The 16,147-nt window shown below is 39.3% G+C and overlaps 2 protein-coding genes across 4 annotated transcripts in view; one reads left to right on the top strand and one right to left on the bottom strand.

Moving 5' to 3' along the window:
• Positions 1 to 3,418, top strand: part of ELAPOR2 (endosome-lysosome associated apoptosis and autophagy regulator family member 2) — a 93,652-nt gene extending 90,234 nt beyond the window's left edge. For both annotated transcript variants that reach the window (XM_041413388.1, XM_041413389.1), the window contains one exon: positions 2,381 to 3,418. In XM_041413388.1, the coding sequence (XP_041269322.1) occupies positions 2,381 to 2,440 (60 nt within the window). In that variant the 3' untranslated portion in view covers positions 2,441 to 3,418. The remainder of the gene's footprint in view (positions 1 to 2,380) is intronic.
• A 7,055-nt stretch (positions 3,419 to 10,473) lies between these two features.
• The window catches only part of GRM3 (glutamate metabotropic receptor 3), a 44,509-nt gene continuing 38,835 nt past the window's right edge, over positions 10,474 to 16,147 (bottom strand). Inside the window, exon 4 of one of the 2 annotated variants that reach the window (XM_041413386.1) lies at positions 10,474 to 10,588. In XM_041413386.1, the coding sequence (XP_041269320.1) occupies positions 10,474 to 10,588 (115 nt within the window). The remainder of the gene's footprint in view (positions 10,589 to 16,147) is intronic. The other variant, XM_041413385.1, reaches the window with a different exon arrangement.

Here is a 16,147-nt window from a genome sequence, read left to right as displayed (position 1 = left end):
TGACACCAGAAAAAAACAAATAATGGCAGAGAGAACCTTTTTGCCTGGAATCCTCCCAGGCACATCCATTGCTGAGGCAAACACAGCTATTAGAGATACAAAAAATTAACACTGGCAGCACAGCCACCAGCCAGCTGCTTGCTGCTCACCTGGGCTGGCTTTGTGGCTGACTGGAGAACCACAATTTTGATTTGAGTAGGATTCAGTTGAAGAGGAAGCATCAGCTTCATCCTGTTGCCCAACACAGCAGCCTCTTCCATTTCAGTGGGAAGCAACACCAAAAAAGCATTTTTTTCTGCAGTAGATGTGATGTGGATTGTTGCATGTCTGAACTGACAGCACCAAAGTCTTTGGTGTCCTTTGAACATTTCTGAGAGGAGCCAGAGAGAGCCATCATGGTTGATCCCAAAAGCTCTTTGGTCTTTGTTCCAAATGCTTGGAATTTGTGCTGTGGAAAGGGTAGTGTTGTCTTTAAGGGATTCCAGTGGGGGCATCTGTAATGATCAGGATAAAGTCAAATGATATTTTCCCTTTCAAACAGTTTTGTTGAAGTCAGTTTCTTAGAAAGTCTCTTAAAAGATCATAAAAAAAAATAATTTTAAAACATTGTATTCCAATTTATTCTCCGAATAATATCTCAGAATGTTGAATTTTGAGATTTCTTTTTCCTTGTATCCCTTTTTTTTTTCTTTCTGTGATTGAGTGCAATATAATTAAAGCTTGTGTGCTGCCTTTCTTTTCCATTATTATTCTCTTCTCTTCATTCTGTTAATTTTTTTGTTTGACTGGTGTCCTCTTGCCACACTTCCTGCTCCTCAGATATCCCTCCTAGGAGAAGTTACCATTGCACAGATAATGTGCAGAACTTTCCCTTGACCCCAGCCTGACTATTTATCCTGAAAAATCAATATTTTTCCTTGTGGAAGGGGGCAGAAATTCAATATTAATTCTTAATTCAATATTGAGAATATTGAAGATGTAAATAAAATCAAATTACATAAAATTTTCTGGTGATGTTGCAAAAATATAATTAAGCTTTAGTACTGCAGTATTCAGACAGCTTGAATGCCTACTTGGAGTTTTTAAATTTTCCTATATCCACTGTATCAGGCCTCCTGAGTGTTCCCTCCTTTTTCAACAAGCTTGTCAGATATTTCTGAGCTTGTTCCTTTTTTTTCTGCTAGATAACAATAGCTGGCAAATTCAACTTCCAGTACCTCATTAGCTTTCTCAGCTCTGTGTCCTGTACCCCTGCAGATAACTGAAATTTAATATATATTTATCGAAAACAAATGTTATAGGTATCGCTTTTCATTTATGCAAAAGATGAAGAAATTCATGCCCTGCTACATATGCATGTAAAATACAGAAAAAAATTATATCGAGGAAAACATGGGAGAAAAAGGAGAAATGTAAAATGAGAGAGAAAGAAAATCTGCAGTATCCTAACTATATGTTCAAGCTTGAGGCTATGGCATTTCTGCCAGCATGTCACAAAGATATCAGTGGGTTTGAGTACCCAGGGGATTGAGGGCTAGGCCTGTAATATAGACAGGGATGGCTTATTTTTAATGAGAAAATATAAGCCAAATAATTACAAACCTGTTTCAGATTGGGGGCTGTTCTGGTTGTGTCTGTTGTCTCCAGCACGACAATCTCAGGCTCTTCAGAACAGATATTTTTCATTAGAGTAGCACAGGACAATTTCTCCCCTTCTTTGTCATGTCTGCACCAGGCTGTCCTGATCTGTGTGAGAGGGCTTTAAAAATCAGATTATGAAGGTAGTTCAAGACAGTCTGCAGACTATTTGGGTGGGTATAACCACATTTCTCACTCACCCTGATGCCTGCTGGCCAAGTGGCCAAGGCTGTCGCCCAGCAAATGAAAACAGAGAGAAAACTCAACTCTCTAACCCTGATTTTTAAGATGGAAACTGATGTTTTGTCTTGTGGGTCTCCCAGAGGAGTTGTTGAGATCGGAATTCAGGAGCAAGGCAGTGGTGTTCACACTCACATGCTGTGAATTTCATATATGGCAGGAAACACATTAATAAGTGATAATAACCATAGAGATGATTACCTTGCAATTCCCCAGCTCAGACTACCTGTCCTATTCTGTGAATATGAAATGCAGACTTTCCCTGTACCCTCTAAAATAAGTACCATGAACAATAGCTATAGCATAATTTTATTGGTTTTGCAAATTTTTACAGAATTAGTAATGTTATTAAATATTAAAGAGTCAAACTGTGCACTTAATTACCGTAGTAAAAATAAAGTGTAGTTTTTGGCAAAGAATATTGAGAGAAGAAGTGATATTGCTGATTGCTGGAGAGATTTTGAGGAAATCCAGTTGATGGGAACCTGTCTTTCCATTGCAGGAAAAGGAAGATAATTTTGAATCTGTTCAGCTGAAATCTTCAAGATCCCAGAATATATGAAGAATTAATGCTGCCTTCAAAGGAACAAACCTAATTTCTATTTTTACAGGACTGTATTTTAAACATATTCTGGCACACATTATAGTGGTGATCTTGGTGAGAAATGCTTGGCCTTTTATGAAGAAAGAAGACATGAAGCAAACCAGAAAATTGGATTGCCTTACCATGTGATTGAGTACCTTGCCAAAAAAAGAAAGCAGATTCTTGGATTCCATACTGGGAATGAAATTCAACTCAGGAAGAGATATACATACTGCAAATAACATGAATTTTTTGCATTCACCTGGGCAACACTCAGGCATGCCATTTGATTTATAGGTACCTTTTATTTCCTTCTCATTCCTGTGCATATTCCTAAGAAATTATTTTCAGAGAGGCCTGCAACCTCCTGCAAAGTTTGTGTGTTGTTGTTTACTGGCATAACTGTGAGTCTTGAAATCAAGATTCTGAATGGTACTTGGAATGAGCCTTGGCTGAGTTTTGAACTTTGGAAAATACTTTTGATTTTAATGCTTTGAAGGTCTGGGTGGTCTGTGTTGACCTCTAATGCAAGAGGAATTGTGTTGCACCTGCAAATGGAACCCAATCTGGTGCCTAAGTCATGGACATCAGGGTTGGAGTAAAACCTAGCGCTATTGAATTTAAACTTGGTAACAGCTGTTGTGTGAATTGTAGGCCTGGGCCCATGAGTTTGTAGGCAGTAGCAGGTTCAAACTCTATAAAGAGATATAAAGTGGTACCTACAGTGCAAGCTGCACTTGACCCTCTCTGTGGAAGCTTGTCCTTTCAAGAGAGGTCTTTGGCAGATTCAGTGTTCTCCCTTGGGCTGTGTAAGTGTCACTTTTCCCAGGGCTGGGAACCAGCAAAGCGTGAATTCTGGAGGTACAGCAAAAATCTCTACTTTTGGGAATCAGGGATCAGCTTTATCAGTTGGGAGGCTTGTACCCAGCCTCCTTTAGTCCTGGGCCCACACAAGGAACGGGGATGGATGGGTGGGTGGAGGGATGGATGAGTGGGTGGATGGATGGATGGATGGATGGATGGATGGATGGATGGATGGGTGGATGGATGGGTGGATGGGTGGGTGGATGGATGGATGGGTGGATGGATGGATGGGTGCATGGAGGGATGGATGGATGGATGGATGGATGGATGAATGGATAGATGTCCAGCAGAGCCGAGCATGGATTATGTACTTGCACAGCATCTAAATGCATCCTGGGTCAGTGCAAGTAGCAGCTCTGGAGGAAAGGCACAAAGTGGTGCCTTGGAAACTGGAGGGTGGGTGGAGTTTTCCATTCAATCAGACACATTATAAGCATATGATCTTCATAATATCCACAGTAATAATTTCCTGAAATTCCCTCTGAGGTCGAACTCAAAGGAATCTGAAACTTAGGCAAAAAATATTTGAGTAAAATTATGCAAGACTTGTGCAGAGCCAGAGAAAATGAGTTGCAATTCTTGTATTGACCTCTGGTCAGACTCATATTTCCATTACAGCAAATTTATGTGAATTGTAGAATGCATCAAAACAAGAAAAGAGACATGGGCAGAAATAGTCTTTTTACTATAAGGAATATAGATTTTTGATTTTATATGACTGAGCTAGGTCTATCAATAAAAGAGGGCCCACTTTTAAGTAAAATTTAAATTAAACTGAACTTTCTGCACTCTAAATTTTTTATTATGCTCTAGATGTGAACGAAAATTTTATGAAGTTTAGATTTTTTTTCATTAGGGAAAATTCAGCTCCGTTATTTTATAGTTCCAGTCAAAGAACACACACTTTACTCTTTTGATGGGAGATCCTTCAGGCATCTTAACTGAAGTGGTGTACATTTTCTGTTGGTCTTGAAAAGGCACTTCACTTTCCCAAAAAAGATTTTTATGGGGTAATGTTGAATGTATATTAAATACACATTCCTTTTTGTATATTTTGTACCATTGCACACTTATTATTGTACATTGTATTTGTTGTCATGATGTCATTTATATATGGTTGTCAAAGATGATATGCTCACAGGAGTAAATGGTTATGGCTTTGGGATTTCACTTCTTGAATCTTTTATGATGAGGGGTTTTATGTTGTTGATTTTTATTCAACTAGTGTGTTGTAGCATCAAAGATATCTATCTGATGGACATTCATAAAATAAAGTAAAAATATATTTGAAATTTTGGACTTGAGATGTTTGGTGGTACTGCAACCTTTCCTGAACGCTGCTGGTCATCAGTAATGAGCAGAGCTTTTCACTGCCATCAAGTTGCATTTGTCTTCATCTCCTTTAATTTTTCCCCTTCTCTCTCCATATGTTTTCTCAGCCATAATTACAGTTCATGCTCCAGAACACCATTTCTTTTTTTATTACTGGACCTATGTCCTTGTAATGCAGAAATGCCTTAATTTTTATGAACTATATTTAATTTGACTTAATACTGCACAAGTTTCATTGGGTTCCCTTCTCTTTCCATTATATTTTCCAAATAAAATGGAGTGGCATTTTTTGACAGCTGTCACAGACTTTGCTGTATGACTCTTCTCAGCTCTGCTTCCAAATGATTTATCATGATGTTGTTGAACATTCTCCCAGGCAGTCTAATGGTGTATCTGGTGCAGTGCTAACATAGTGGAAGCCAACCAATACTATAGACTTTATTTACCTTAAAATAAGAAAACTGCATTTTCCAAGAATTAAGCAAGCATAAACTGAAATATTTGAGCTGACTTCTGCTATTCATTTCTTTCTGTTAAAGATGCAGTAGAGAGGGAAAGTTTCCATTTTCCCATAAGAGACAAATTTTGGAATCCTTTAACTGTTCGCTAAAATGTCAGCTATGTGTGACCTCTTCTAGTGCTCTGCCAAAATATACTTACAGCAACCTCCCCCTTTTCTTCCACATGGAATTGCATTAGAAAACTGTTATTTGATGCCATAAAATAATGTGAATCAGTCTGTTATGTGTTCACTTGATTAAATGGAATACATTTTATTGCTGCATTTGCATGCTTTTCTTTGAAATCTGGAGTCAAGCATCTGAATCTCTTTGAGGATGAAGCACATTTTAGTGGTGTCTGTATAAATTATTGGCAAATTAGCAGAACATCATTTTCTCAGCTTTGACAGTGCTTGCTAGGGGGGAAATGCATAAAGAATCTGTTCTGGCTTGGCTCTGATTGTGTTAGTTGGTGTTTGTAATACGGAATACAATTGATTAAGGTTTGGGAAAACTATGTCTTAGAGCCACAGAGGGAAATCACTGAGTAGCTTCAATGATCTATAATCTTTGTTCAAAGAAAGGATTTTACTATTTGCTTTTGAAAAATAGGTTCTGGGATTCTTTCATAGCAGAGGGGAAAGTTTGCAGGTTTTGTCCTTCCAGAGTGAGTAGTACCTGTAAAATCAAGGTACTTAATTGTAATCAGAGAGCAGCAGATGTCACCATTTAGGAGCCAGTGGTTGTTGACTCTTCTCCAGCAGTGACCAGCGCAGATGCTTCAATGTAAGTGTAGAAGCAGCTACAATTCATGCTGTCACACCAGTAGGGATTTCCTCCTCAGCAAGGAATGCTGCTGGTTGGTCCATATCATGAAGTGTGGAGGACTTAAATAGCTATTCTAGATAATATTTGACAACTTCTCTGGGAAGCACATTCCAGTCCCTCACCACCCTCAGTGTGTTTTCTCCTAGCATGTAATCTAAATATCCCTTGCTTTGGTTTAAAACCATTCACTCTTCTTCTGTTACTGTCTGCCCATATAAAAAGTACCTATCTTATAAGCCCCTATTAGGCACTGGAAGGCTGCAACAAGGTGTCCCCAGAGCCTTCTCTTCTCAGTGATAACCTCAAGAGAACTCTTGTGAAGTTCTGCTTATCCTTGGTGGTGTTCTCTGTCAGTCTTTCCCCTTGTGTGCTCCATTCACTGAATTCCCTTGTTTTTATTTCTTGTTGAAGACTTGGGAACTGTGCTGCTTTGGTAAGATGTGAGGGGAGAGGAGTAGAAATAAAAGGAAATCAGCTCATCTAGAATATGCAGTGTGTGTCACAGCGTACAGTGACATCCCCAGTCACCTGTCTGAGTGTGCCCACACTGAATTCATGCAGCAGGAACAGGGGAGACACAAGAATAGAGGTGATCGTAGGCTGCCATTGTGTTCTGGTTGTTCTCTGGATCTGTAGAGTAGAAGCTCATCAGGAAGAATTCTCTAAGGTCCGTGTACTGTGAGGCTGCTGCTGTAACAGCACCTAAAAGCCACAGCAGGGTTTTGTGATGTGTATTTGCTACCCCATCCTTTTCCTCTTGCAGAACGAGCCCAGCCTGGTCCTGGCCTTTTCTTCTTGCAGTAAGAAAGCTCAGTTTTGCCTGTGCTTGTGTTGCTGAGAAGCTTTGAGGTGGCTCTGGATGAACAGCTTCTGCCCTTTGTCTTGCAGACTGCAGGCATTAGTGATAGGCAATGGCACCATGGAGATCAGACTGTATGTGGTGATGAGTTAAGGGTTTGGTCTCCCTTACTCTAATTGTACTAATTGGGTGAAAGAGTGCAGTGGAAGTCTTAAACAGTGCTGAAATTTCTGGGTGTGGTCAGGGTATTTTGGACATATTTTTTCAGATTTTTGGAATTTGTTCCATAATATATTTTAAATAGCTTTTGATTTTTCAATTTGAAAAGACAATTCATTTTTAAATTGGTCTGGCTATGAGTGAAACCATCTGTGTTCATTTAATTAAGGAAAAACAATTGCTTGAAGAAAAAATAAAATATTTTTGTTTTCCACAGTAGACTTTGGCCTTGCTTTCAAAATTCATTGAAGATTTAAAAACCAAAGAACTCCTCTTGAAAACCCAAACCACCAAAAACCACATCCAAATCCATGAACAAAGAAAAAAAAATCCCTCAAACCTTGTTCATTTTAGATTGGCCTGCAGTAAACTTTTTGAGTCTTATTTTTCTATTCTGCTAATAAATAAAAAGTGATCAGTTTTTCACAAATCTTTCTGCAATTGTGATTTTTATCAGAGGGCTGAGGTACTTGGAACTTAAGACTTCTGAGTAAAAACCTAAAGTTTTCTTCGGCCTCCAGTTAGGTATTGCAGATTCTGGGTTAAGCCTTGCTCTCATTCACAGCATTTCTTCTGATTTCAGCATTTTACTCCCTAGTGTGCAGGGCTCAGACCAGTGTGATTACTCTCAAGGATCACAGTCAGGGTGCTTGGGGGGTGAATTGCTAAAATCTTTAAATATGATGGGAAAATAAAGATACTGGAAAAGGTTTGCACTCTAAATTCAAGTTTTACATAAATGGGTACAAAAACTATAAACTGTTATAAATAGAGAAACTAAAATAGTGACGTGAGACAACAGAAAAAAAAAAAATTCCCTTTTTTTAAAAGGTTTTATGCCAAAGCTTCTTCTTTGTCATTTTCCTTTTCTGTCCTGCTGTGTTTTGAAACTGGATTACTTCGTCAGGCAATAACAAACAATCTGCATCTGTGGACATCCAATGGAAAGTAGTGAAAGGGTTTCAAGACAAAACCAAATAAAGTACAAGAATGTCAGAAACATTCAGTAAGGATGGAGGTCCATAGCTCTGCATGTTTTGGTTGTTGGGTTTTTTTGCATGAAAACCCCACATGCAAGTGGCTTTCAAGCCAATTAAGTATCCAGAGCAGGTGTTCAGACACAGACACTGGGTCATTTTCTTAATAGTGCTATCAAAATGAATGAAAAGTCCAGCACAGTGAGACCCTCACCTGCTATAAATTAACTTCAGTAATGTCAGTTTTGATTCTGAGGCTGGAATTCATCTGACACAATGCCTTAATTTTCAGTGCAAACTCTGTGATCTGAGCAAGCTGTGTTCGCCTTTATTTGGAGAGTTTCATCCCTGCCTGAAGTGTCTGCCTGAGAGAAGCCAGGGGAATTATGCCTACTTCCTTCCACTGAGTACAAAGGGAGAGGGGCTGGCAATCTCAGGTGTAGCCATTTACTTAGTCCTTGTAAACAGTGAGTGTTAGATGAGGTGCATTTGACCCTGATTGTGGCTTTCCATAAAAATTGAGAAGAAACTCTCATTGGCCTGGGCATTTTTAAGAGCTCCATAAAGATGAGATGTCAGAATTGTGGTCAGATATTCTCACTTTTTGTCACATGTGACCAGCCTCTTAGTCTACAAAAGAGCACACCAAAGTCAAATGAAGGTAGCTGCCCAACCTGAGGTGCTTTAAGAGGTCTGGATTGGAAAGGAAGACTCCCAGCTTTTCAAAACTTGACCTTGGGCCCTGCATCAAGGTGAGAAACAAGCCTGAAACATCAGGCATGCCAGAGGTTGTGGAGAGGAAGAAGCTGAATGCAGAGCTCTGCAGGTAGAGTGGGCTGATCTGTGCCCATTCTGGGGAAAGTCAGAGGGATTCCTGTTCTGGACAGCTCCGTGATGCTGCAGCTAAAATGGCTGCCTCTGTCATGGAAGTGTTGACATCAAGTGGTCTTTGCTGATGGACATGTGGATGTTTAGAAAATACAAGCATCCATCTGTAAGAAGGATAGTTATGTTTAAGAACCTGCATCTTTAATTTTTGCTTTCCAAATAACAGCTACTTCGTTTGCCAGCTCAGCCCTAAAGGACTTGCAGCTTTCCAGAAATGTGTGGAAACATCTGTAAGTGCAGGAGAACTGGGCTCCAGAGAACATGTATATCCCACACTATGTATCTATGGTGTCTGACTTTCAAGCCTTGCTGGTGTTGCCTTTGAAGTCAATGAGAATTTTCTTATTGACCTCAGCTGGAATGAGATCAATGGGAACAAGCCCTTAGGTAAATATGCTCAGACACATTAATCAAAGGTGTGTTTGTTTCCTTAATGTCTTTTTAGACCTGGCAGAAGAGAGGATTTCAGATTGTTTCAATAGAGTGCAGCTTTAAGAGTGCAGTTTCAAAAGGCAGACTTTTAAGGTATTTTGCAATTGTCTAAGTAGGTGGTATGTATGTCTTGAAGCATTTGGTTTGAACGCAAAGGTCACCCCAGAGACATGTGTAAATGTCTCCTGCATTTCTCTTTTTTGACTTTCTGGTCTCTGTGGTGCTCCAATTACCTTTCACAGCACTGTTGATGCAGACAAGCTGAACCAGCTTTGTTTTGGCTGGAGATATTAAACAGTCTTAGCTAATTTTCTGACAGATTTTCTTCCAGCCTAATCTAAATTCTCTTTGTTTTTATATGCTACCAATCTATTCTGTTCATGACAGCATTTAGTCGTGCCAAATGAGTGAACCGGGAGTCAAAAATTTTTTGCTAGCATCTCATTAAGATGAAATTAGACATTTTCACTTTTGAAAATTACCCTCTATTTTAATAACAGAAAATGAAATTGAAGAGCTTTCGTAATGTGGGAGTTTTTTAAGAAGAGGGAATTTCTATGTGACTTTGAAAAAGCATTAATCATAAGCATATATTGTGGCATGGATTTTATAACGCAGACACCCACCAACACACAAATACTTGTGTACACATATTCCAGAATTTTTATCCTTTTTACCTAACTTCTTCTCTAGAAAAATGTAATGACCTTGAAAGAGTAAGAAACAAAAATGAAACCATGCTGAAAAACTTTTATCTTTTTATTATTGGTGCCTTTACATTAATACTGCTGTTTTGTGCTGAGAAAACCAATCTGTTACACGTAAGGTAACTGTAATATACAACATAGAAATGCAGTCTAAGTTAATTACAACAAGGAGCTACAAAAAAAATTCGTAGGAAAGGAGTCACCTAACATTGCAACTGTGCTTGCAACAATCACTTTCTTACTGCAGGACTATGCACATTGTGAACCGTGGTTATTTACAGGTCCCTTACAACTGTTAACATCAGAAGGGCTAAAATCAGTCTAAAAAGTTCCAGAACGTCACTATATACTGTACAATCCTCAAAAATAATTTATTACACTGTTTCTAAAAAAAGGTACTAATTTTGCTTGGATGTCTTTTGTTTTCTGGTGTTCTCTGGAGTGCACAACATGTGCAAAATTTTGCCTAACAGTCTAAAAACTCAAGAACTGAACCACGAGCCACAATCACAGAGACGAAGTTGTGGAGTCCAGAACTTCCCTCCCGTTGCACACGGTTGGCATGTACATACTGGCAGATGCTGGAAAAGAAAGAGAGGGGAAAATCAGCTGACTTCAGCACAGCAAAAAGGGGCAACACACAGGATTACAATTTGTGCTGGTCTGGACCATCTCACCCCATTTAACCGAGGTGCCTAATGAAAAGTCACTGCCTGTGTCAGCAGCAGAGCTGATGGAGGTGCTGCTTGCACTCTACCTGGCACCTCAGACCTCAGGCTGAAGCATCTCTGAAGAAACCTGATTGACTTTGCTGCCCACTGGGAGCACAGAGGGTGATTACACTTCTCCAAGAAGTGTCAGAATAAAATACATGGGTTTTTTTCCCCCCAATGGTTCTGTGCCACTGGGTCTCACTTTGTAGCACTTTGCATGGTAGTGTGAATTAATACAGCTATAATGGTATCGAAATACCTCAGTAGAAAAAAAGTGAACCTTTGGATTTTTTGTGTTTTATTGGCAAGAAATACTGAGGTCTGATCCTTTGAGCTTTCACATAATTGGAGCAGACATTCATGAAGAAAATATATGTAGTTTTAAATCCGGGAGATAATCTACCATATTAGAATGCTGTGTCAATGTCCTTTTAATTAATAGAAATAAGAATTCTAAGAACATATGGGGTGAAGTGAAAAAAATTTTTAATAACTGAATTTAAAAGCAAGATTATTTCTCACCTAATCCCAGAATGATTTCTAACTATAATACACTTCACTTCTAGGAGCTCTGGATCAGGATTCACTATGCATCCAGAGGTGAGGACCAGATTCTGATAAACTTGTTTACATTTTATACATCAGTTTTTCATTGCTTTAGTGGTATTAAGTGACAATTAAATCTGAATATTACAATCTGTTCCCAAATGTATTTGTATTTTGAGCAGAGGATATATTACCCTATTCTGCTTAAGTCTTGTGGATTTTAATTTAAAAGCAAATTGTTTTGCCCATCTTTTTAAAAATTATCCATTGGGCATCAGGAATGTGTTTTCAGATACTCTGTGACATCTCTGCTCAGGGCACCATAAAGCTGCTTTTTGAAAGATACATTAGGTTAATGGTAACAGTGACCCAGAGAAATGTGATGCCTTCATCAAAGAAAACACATGGCAAGCAATGACTTAGTAAACTCAATCATCCAGTGTAAAAAGCAATTTATGCAGCTGACAAGGGCATGCTCAATCTTCCACATCTGCTGCTGGCTGCACTCTCAGTTGCACACTGGTTTTGTAAAGATGCTCATCATAATTTTTAGAAAAAAATATTCTTTCTTCAAATCAGCTAGTATTTTTCATTCTTTCATTGATTGAATAAATATTTCATGGAAAACAGAATTGCTTTAACAAAAGATATTTAGAGGCATCTACTAATAACAAATTAAGAGGACTAACCTACTACTCAGAGTGCAGGACATATTCCTGAAACAGGAGACCCAAGAATGAGCCCCTTTTCTGGATTAGGTCAATGGAATTTGATCTCTTACAACATGGATGTGTGTTATGAGTCACAGGTGTGGAAGAACTGTTGTATGTAAAAAACCACAGGACATGGTGTCTGAGATTTCTAAAAATTAATTTGTATTTTGTATTCTGGTTTTATATTCTGTTTGTAACTGGGTATAACATGGCAGCACAATGACCCAAACAGTTTTTTAATTGTTAATTTTATTTTCTACTTTTTGTTAGAAAAATCAGTTCTGCTCAGGAAACCTGATTCAAATCCCTGTTCTACTGCAGTTTGGCTACAGGCAAAAGCATTTTGTTTTCATGAACATCAGTCACTTAACCAGAATTTTTTTAGCTTCAGGCTTTTTTTTTTTTTTTTTTAAAGTCCAACGCACTGAAAAGTATGAATAGCTCAAATACTATGGTAACTGGGTCAGGAGGATATCAAAATTGGACAGAAATATATGGTGGTAGGCGAGAAATGAGTGGCCTTGCCTTTTAAGTTTCCAGGCTTCCTGCACAGCATGTAGCTCTCTTGCAGTGCTGGGATGCAGTTATTAACTCTGCTGGGTGGAGTAAAGTGTTCACACTGAGCTTCCAGCTCTCCTGAGCCAGAACAAAAGACCTTGCTTTCCATTACAGACCTCAGCAGTGTTAATCACTGGCCCTGCAGGGTTCTGAGCTACACTCCGTGTCTGATAGCAGCCACCAAGGGCTTTCCTGGAATACTGCTGGATATGCAAGAGACACTTCACCTTCATTCTGTGTTGAGACCAAGGAAAAAAGTAAAAGTATGACATCAGCAGAAGTTGTGATTTGGCTCAAGTTCATGCTTTTGATCTCCCTCTTCCTGGCTGTCCCTCATTTTGCTTAGATAATCCAAGGAAAAGAACCAGAGGTACAATGCAAGAGCCCAGCACTGCCATGGTGACCTTGAAGCTTTGCCAACACAGCCAAGAACAGGCAGATCTGAGTTTGCTGTCTGTGTGCCACTTAGAGTCATAGAACCAGAGAATATCCTGTCTTGGAAGGGACCCACAAGGGTCACTGAATCCAATTCCCCTCTGTGTGCTGGGCAGCCCCAGGAACCGCACCATGTGCCTGAGAGCATTGTCTCCTCTACTCATGCTCACAGCTGGACAACTGTGAGTTAATCTCTATATGTCAGGGCTAGTTTGGAGCCAGGCCCAGGAAAACAAATTCAGAGGGAAAAAAAAGTGCCAGTCTGGCTATAAACAGTAGGCTCAACTCTCCTTGTGACCCCTGTGCAGGCCACCTTGAGGAGCTCAGCTCTGTGGGCAGCTTCCCATGTGGACTTAGAGAAATGACATCTGGGTGTAAAAGCTTGGTCTGAATCATGAAAGTGCTTATGAATTCAGGAAGGTGAGCTGTCCGTGAGGTTTTATGGGTGCTGAAGCCCATAAAAGAGGAAAACAGGGGAACATCCCAATGGGGGAATCACTGCTGGGGCACAAGAATTATGCAGCACGCTGCCAAATGGGAATTTTCAGAACCAAAACAATGTGTACAAATATATGCATTTCAAAACATGTCATATACCCAAGCACACTCTTATCCTGCCTCTATTTGACTTAAATCTATATTCTTTGTCTAGATCAGATTTCAGCTATCAAAATGATCAAAGCTCAACACTAACACTTAGACTACCCAAAAGCACCATGAGAGTCACCTTTTGTCTGAGTGACCAGTTTTCATGGTTCAGGAAGCTGTGTTAAAAACTGTGTCTCACTTGCTGTTCAGGAGCCACTATGCTCATTGCATTCATGATCAATGGAGTGAAGTCGTGGTGGCAGCCCTGAGATGCAGTGGAGGTGGGAATCTGTGGAGATGGGAAAAGCACTGACCTCTAGAGCTCTGATAATGTTTAAGAGATGGCTTTTCAAAGTTACTAGAATGCCCTAGAGCTAATTCTGATGAGTTTGATATTAAAAAGTTTCTGAATGATGAAAAATGCCATCAAGACCAAAGTAAAAACAAGCTGACAGCCTCAGGAGTGATGAGAGGAATATTTCAGACAAAGATTAAAACTAATTTGGATGGCAACCTTTTTGGAATTTTATAAAGGACTAAACAGTTACAGAGTAATAATGGAAATGTATTTTAAATAATTTTAAATTAATGGAAGGGAGTAAGGGATGATTTTTCATCTTGAAAATATTGTCACTGTGATAGACAGTGTTATTTTCCCAAATAATTGTCCTAGATGGAAACTATAGGGCTGTTTTCTTTGTGTGTGATGGCCCTTTTAGCCCTACTTCCATGTCTTTCTATGATCTAAAAAGCCCAACAAGGTGAGCAGCCCTGATTCAATTAGGTGAAAGCAGTAAAAGTAAATAACTGCAGCAACCTTTCTAAACAATGAAATTTAAGAGATTGTAAGTCTGGATTTTTATGCTTTTCTTAATGTCCTCAAGATGTTTGCAAGCCTGAAAATGCAGGTTTTAATGTGAAGATGTGCACTGAGGATCTCTCTCCATTGCATGCATGCTTACACACACATATGTTATTCAGCCATTAAAATGAAAGTATCAAATTCTGAAATGCAATCCAGAATCCAGTAGAAAGTATTTATGAATCAAAATTATTTCTGACTAAGCTCATTCCATAGCATAAGAGTGTTAAAAAACTTGGAAAGATCACTTACACAAAATTGATAAGGAATGAAAAGAATCTTAATGGGACTTACCATTTCACCAAGGGACCACACTCCTAAGAGTTTTTGGGAAATGATTGGTCTTTTGGGAGTGTTCAGCACTTCAGGCACATAGTGCCATCTCATTACATTTTCCAAAATAGCAATGAGTGTTTGCTGTCTGGTGTCAGGACCGGATGCAGTCATGGCTGATGACACTGGGGACCTATAGAGCCAGATGGCTGATCTCTTTTCAGAGGACCCTGGGAATTCTTGCAGTGTGTTTTGGGATGGCAGAGCCAGGAATGGTTGGGATCCCTTCATTTCCTAATCCTGCTAATGTGGTACATAGCAGGGTTCCAAGTTGCTTCCATGCTGTCTGAAATCTGAAGTGCCCAAGCTTTTGAGGCAATTTTGAAATTTAAGTGACACTCAGAAACCTCAGGCTTGGTTATTGTGAACTTGCTGGAAAAGCCTTGCTCTGTGTCCTCCCCTTTCCTGTTTCTTATTCCCTTTCTCTTTATAGTTGTGTGGTCTTTCAATTAGGTTTTCAGGGTGGACATGCTGTTCAGAGAGCTCTGTGAATGGGGTGCTGTGTGCTCCCATCTTTGATGAGTTAAGTTAGTTAAGCTAGACAAAAAAAAAAAAAAAAACCCAAAAAAAAATAACGGGGACCTTTTTTTTTTTTTTTTTTGTAATCCATAAAACTCTGGGAGCAACTCACCCAGAAAAGCAGTGGCAGCCTCAAAATCACAGCTGTTAACCTGCTTGTGATGAAGAGAGTGAAGATGGAGGAAAGAAGGGAATCAGAGCAAATGAGTTGTCCTTGCAACAGAACACTGATTGCTTCTCCAGGCTGTGGCACTGACAAAGGCCATTGATCATGGTCTGCATACAGATGCAGTTTATGGCATCTCTTGGATGCATTTTCTGCAGATTTGGAGCCTTTCCTTATAATGCAGGTGATGAGCCATTGAGAGCACGCTGCGCTGTGGCCCAGATCCTGTCAGCCTGCTGCTCTGACAGGAATTCTCCAAGGCAATCTGCTCCTGTCACACTGCCAGAGAGACAGTGGGACATGGGGTCTGCTCCGTATGATAGTAAAAGATTTTAAAATCATAGAAAACTCGGGGTGTTAGAAAGAAAGTTAGGCTTGGTAGGCCCTGGGAAAATGTTAAGATAGGCCCTGGGAAATGTTAGGCCTTGTGCTTGTTAGATCATGTGAAATTGCATCTGTGTAGTCAGTATATGATAAATTATATAATTGTTAGTTATGATTAGATATAATTATTGTTTAAAGAATCAGGAGAAACTATGTTAGGGGGTTGAGGGGGATCACAAGAAATCCACGCTTGGATGAAATCAATGCATACAATAGAACAATCTACGTTTAATAATTAATATGTAAGTTATATAACAATAGAATATAAAACATGTTCAGCTCCAAAGCATGTCGGGTCAGATTTGGGTCTGTATACCCCTGAG

Source organism: Onychostruthus taczanowskii, unplaced genomic scaffold (genome assembly GCF_017590055.1).
Source record: "Onychostruthus taczanowskii isolate IOZ18803 unplaced genomic scaffold, ASM1759005v1 scaffold41, whole genome shotgun sequence".
In the NCBI taxonomy this organism is placed as follows: domain Eukaryota; kingdom Metazoa; phylum Chordata; class Aves; order Passeriformes; family Passeridae; genus Onychostruthus; species Onychostruthus taczanowskii.
Note: the sequence above shows the minus strand (reverse complement) of the source record. Positions and strands in the feature narration are given on the sequence as shown.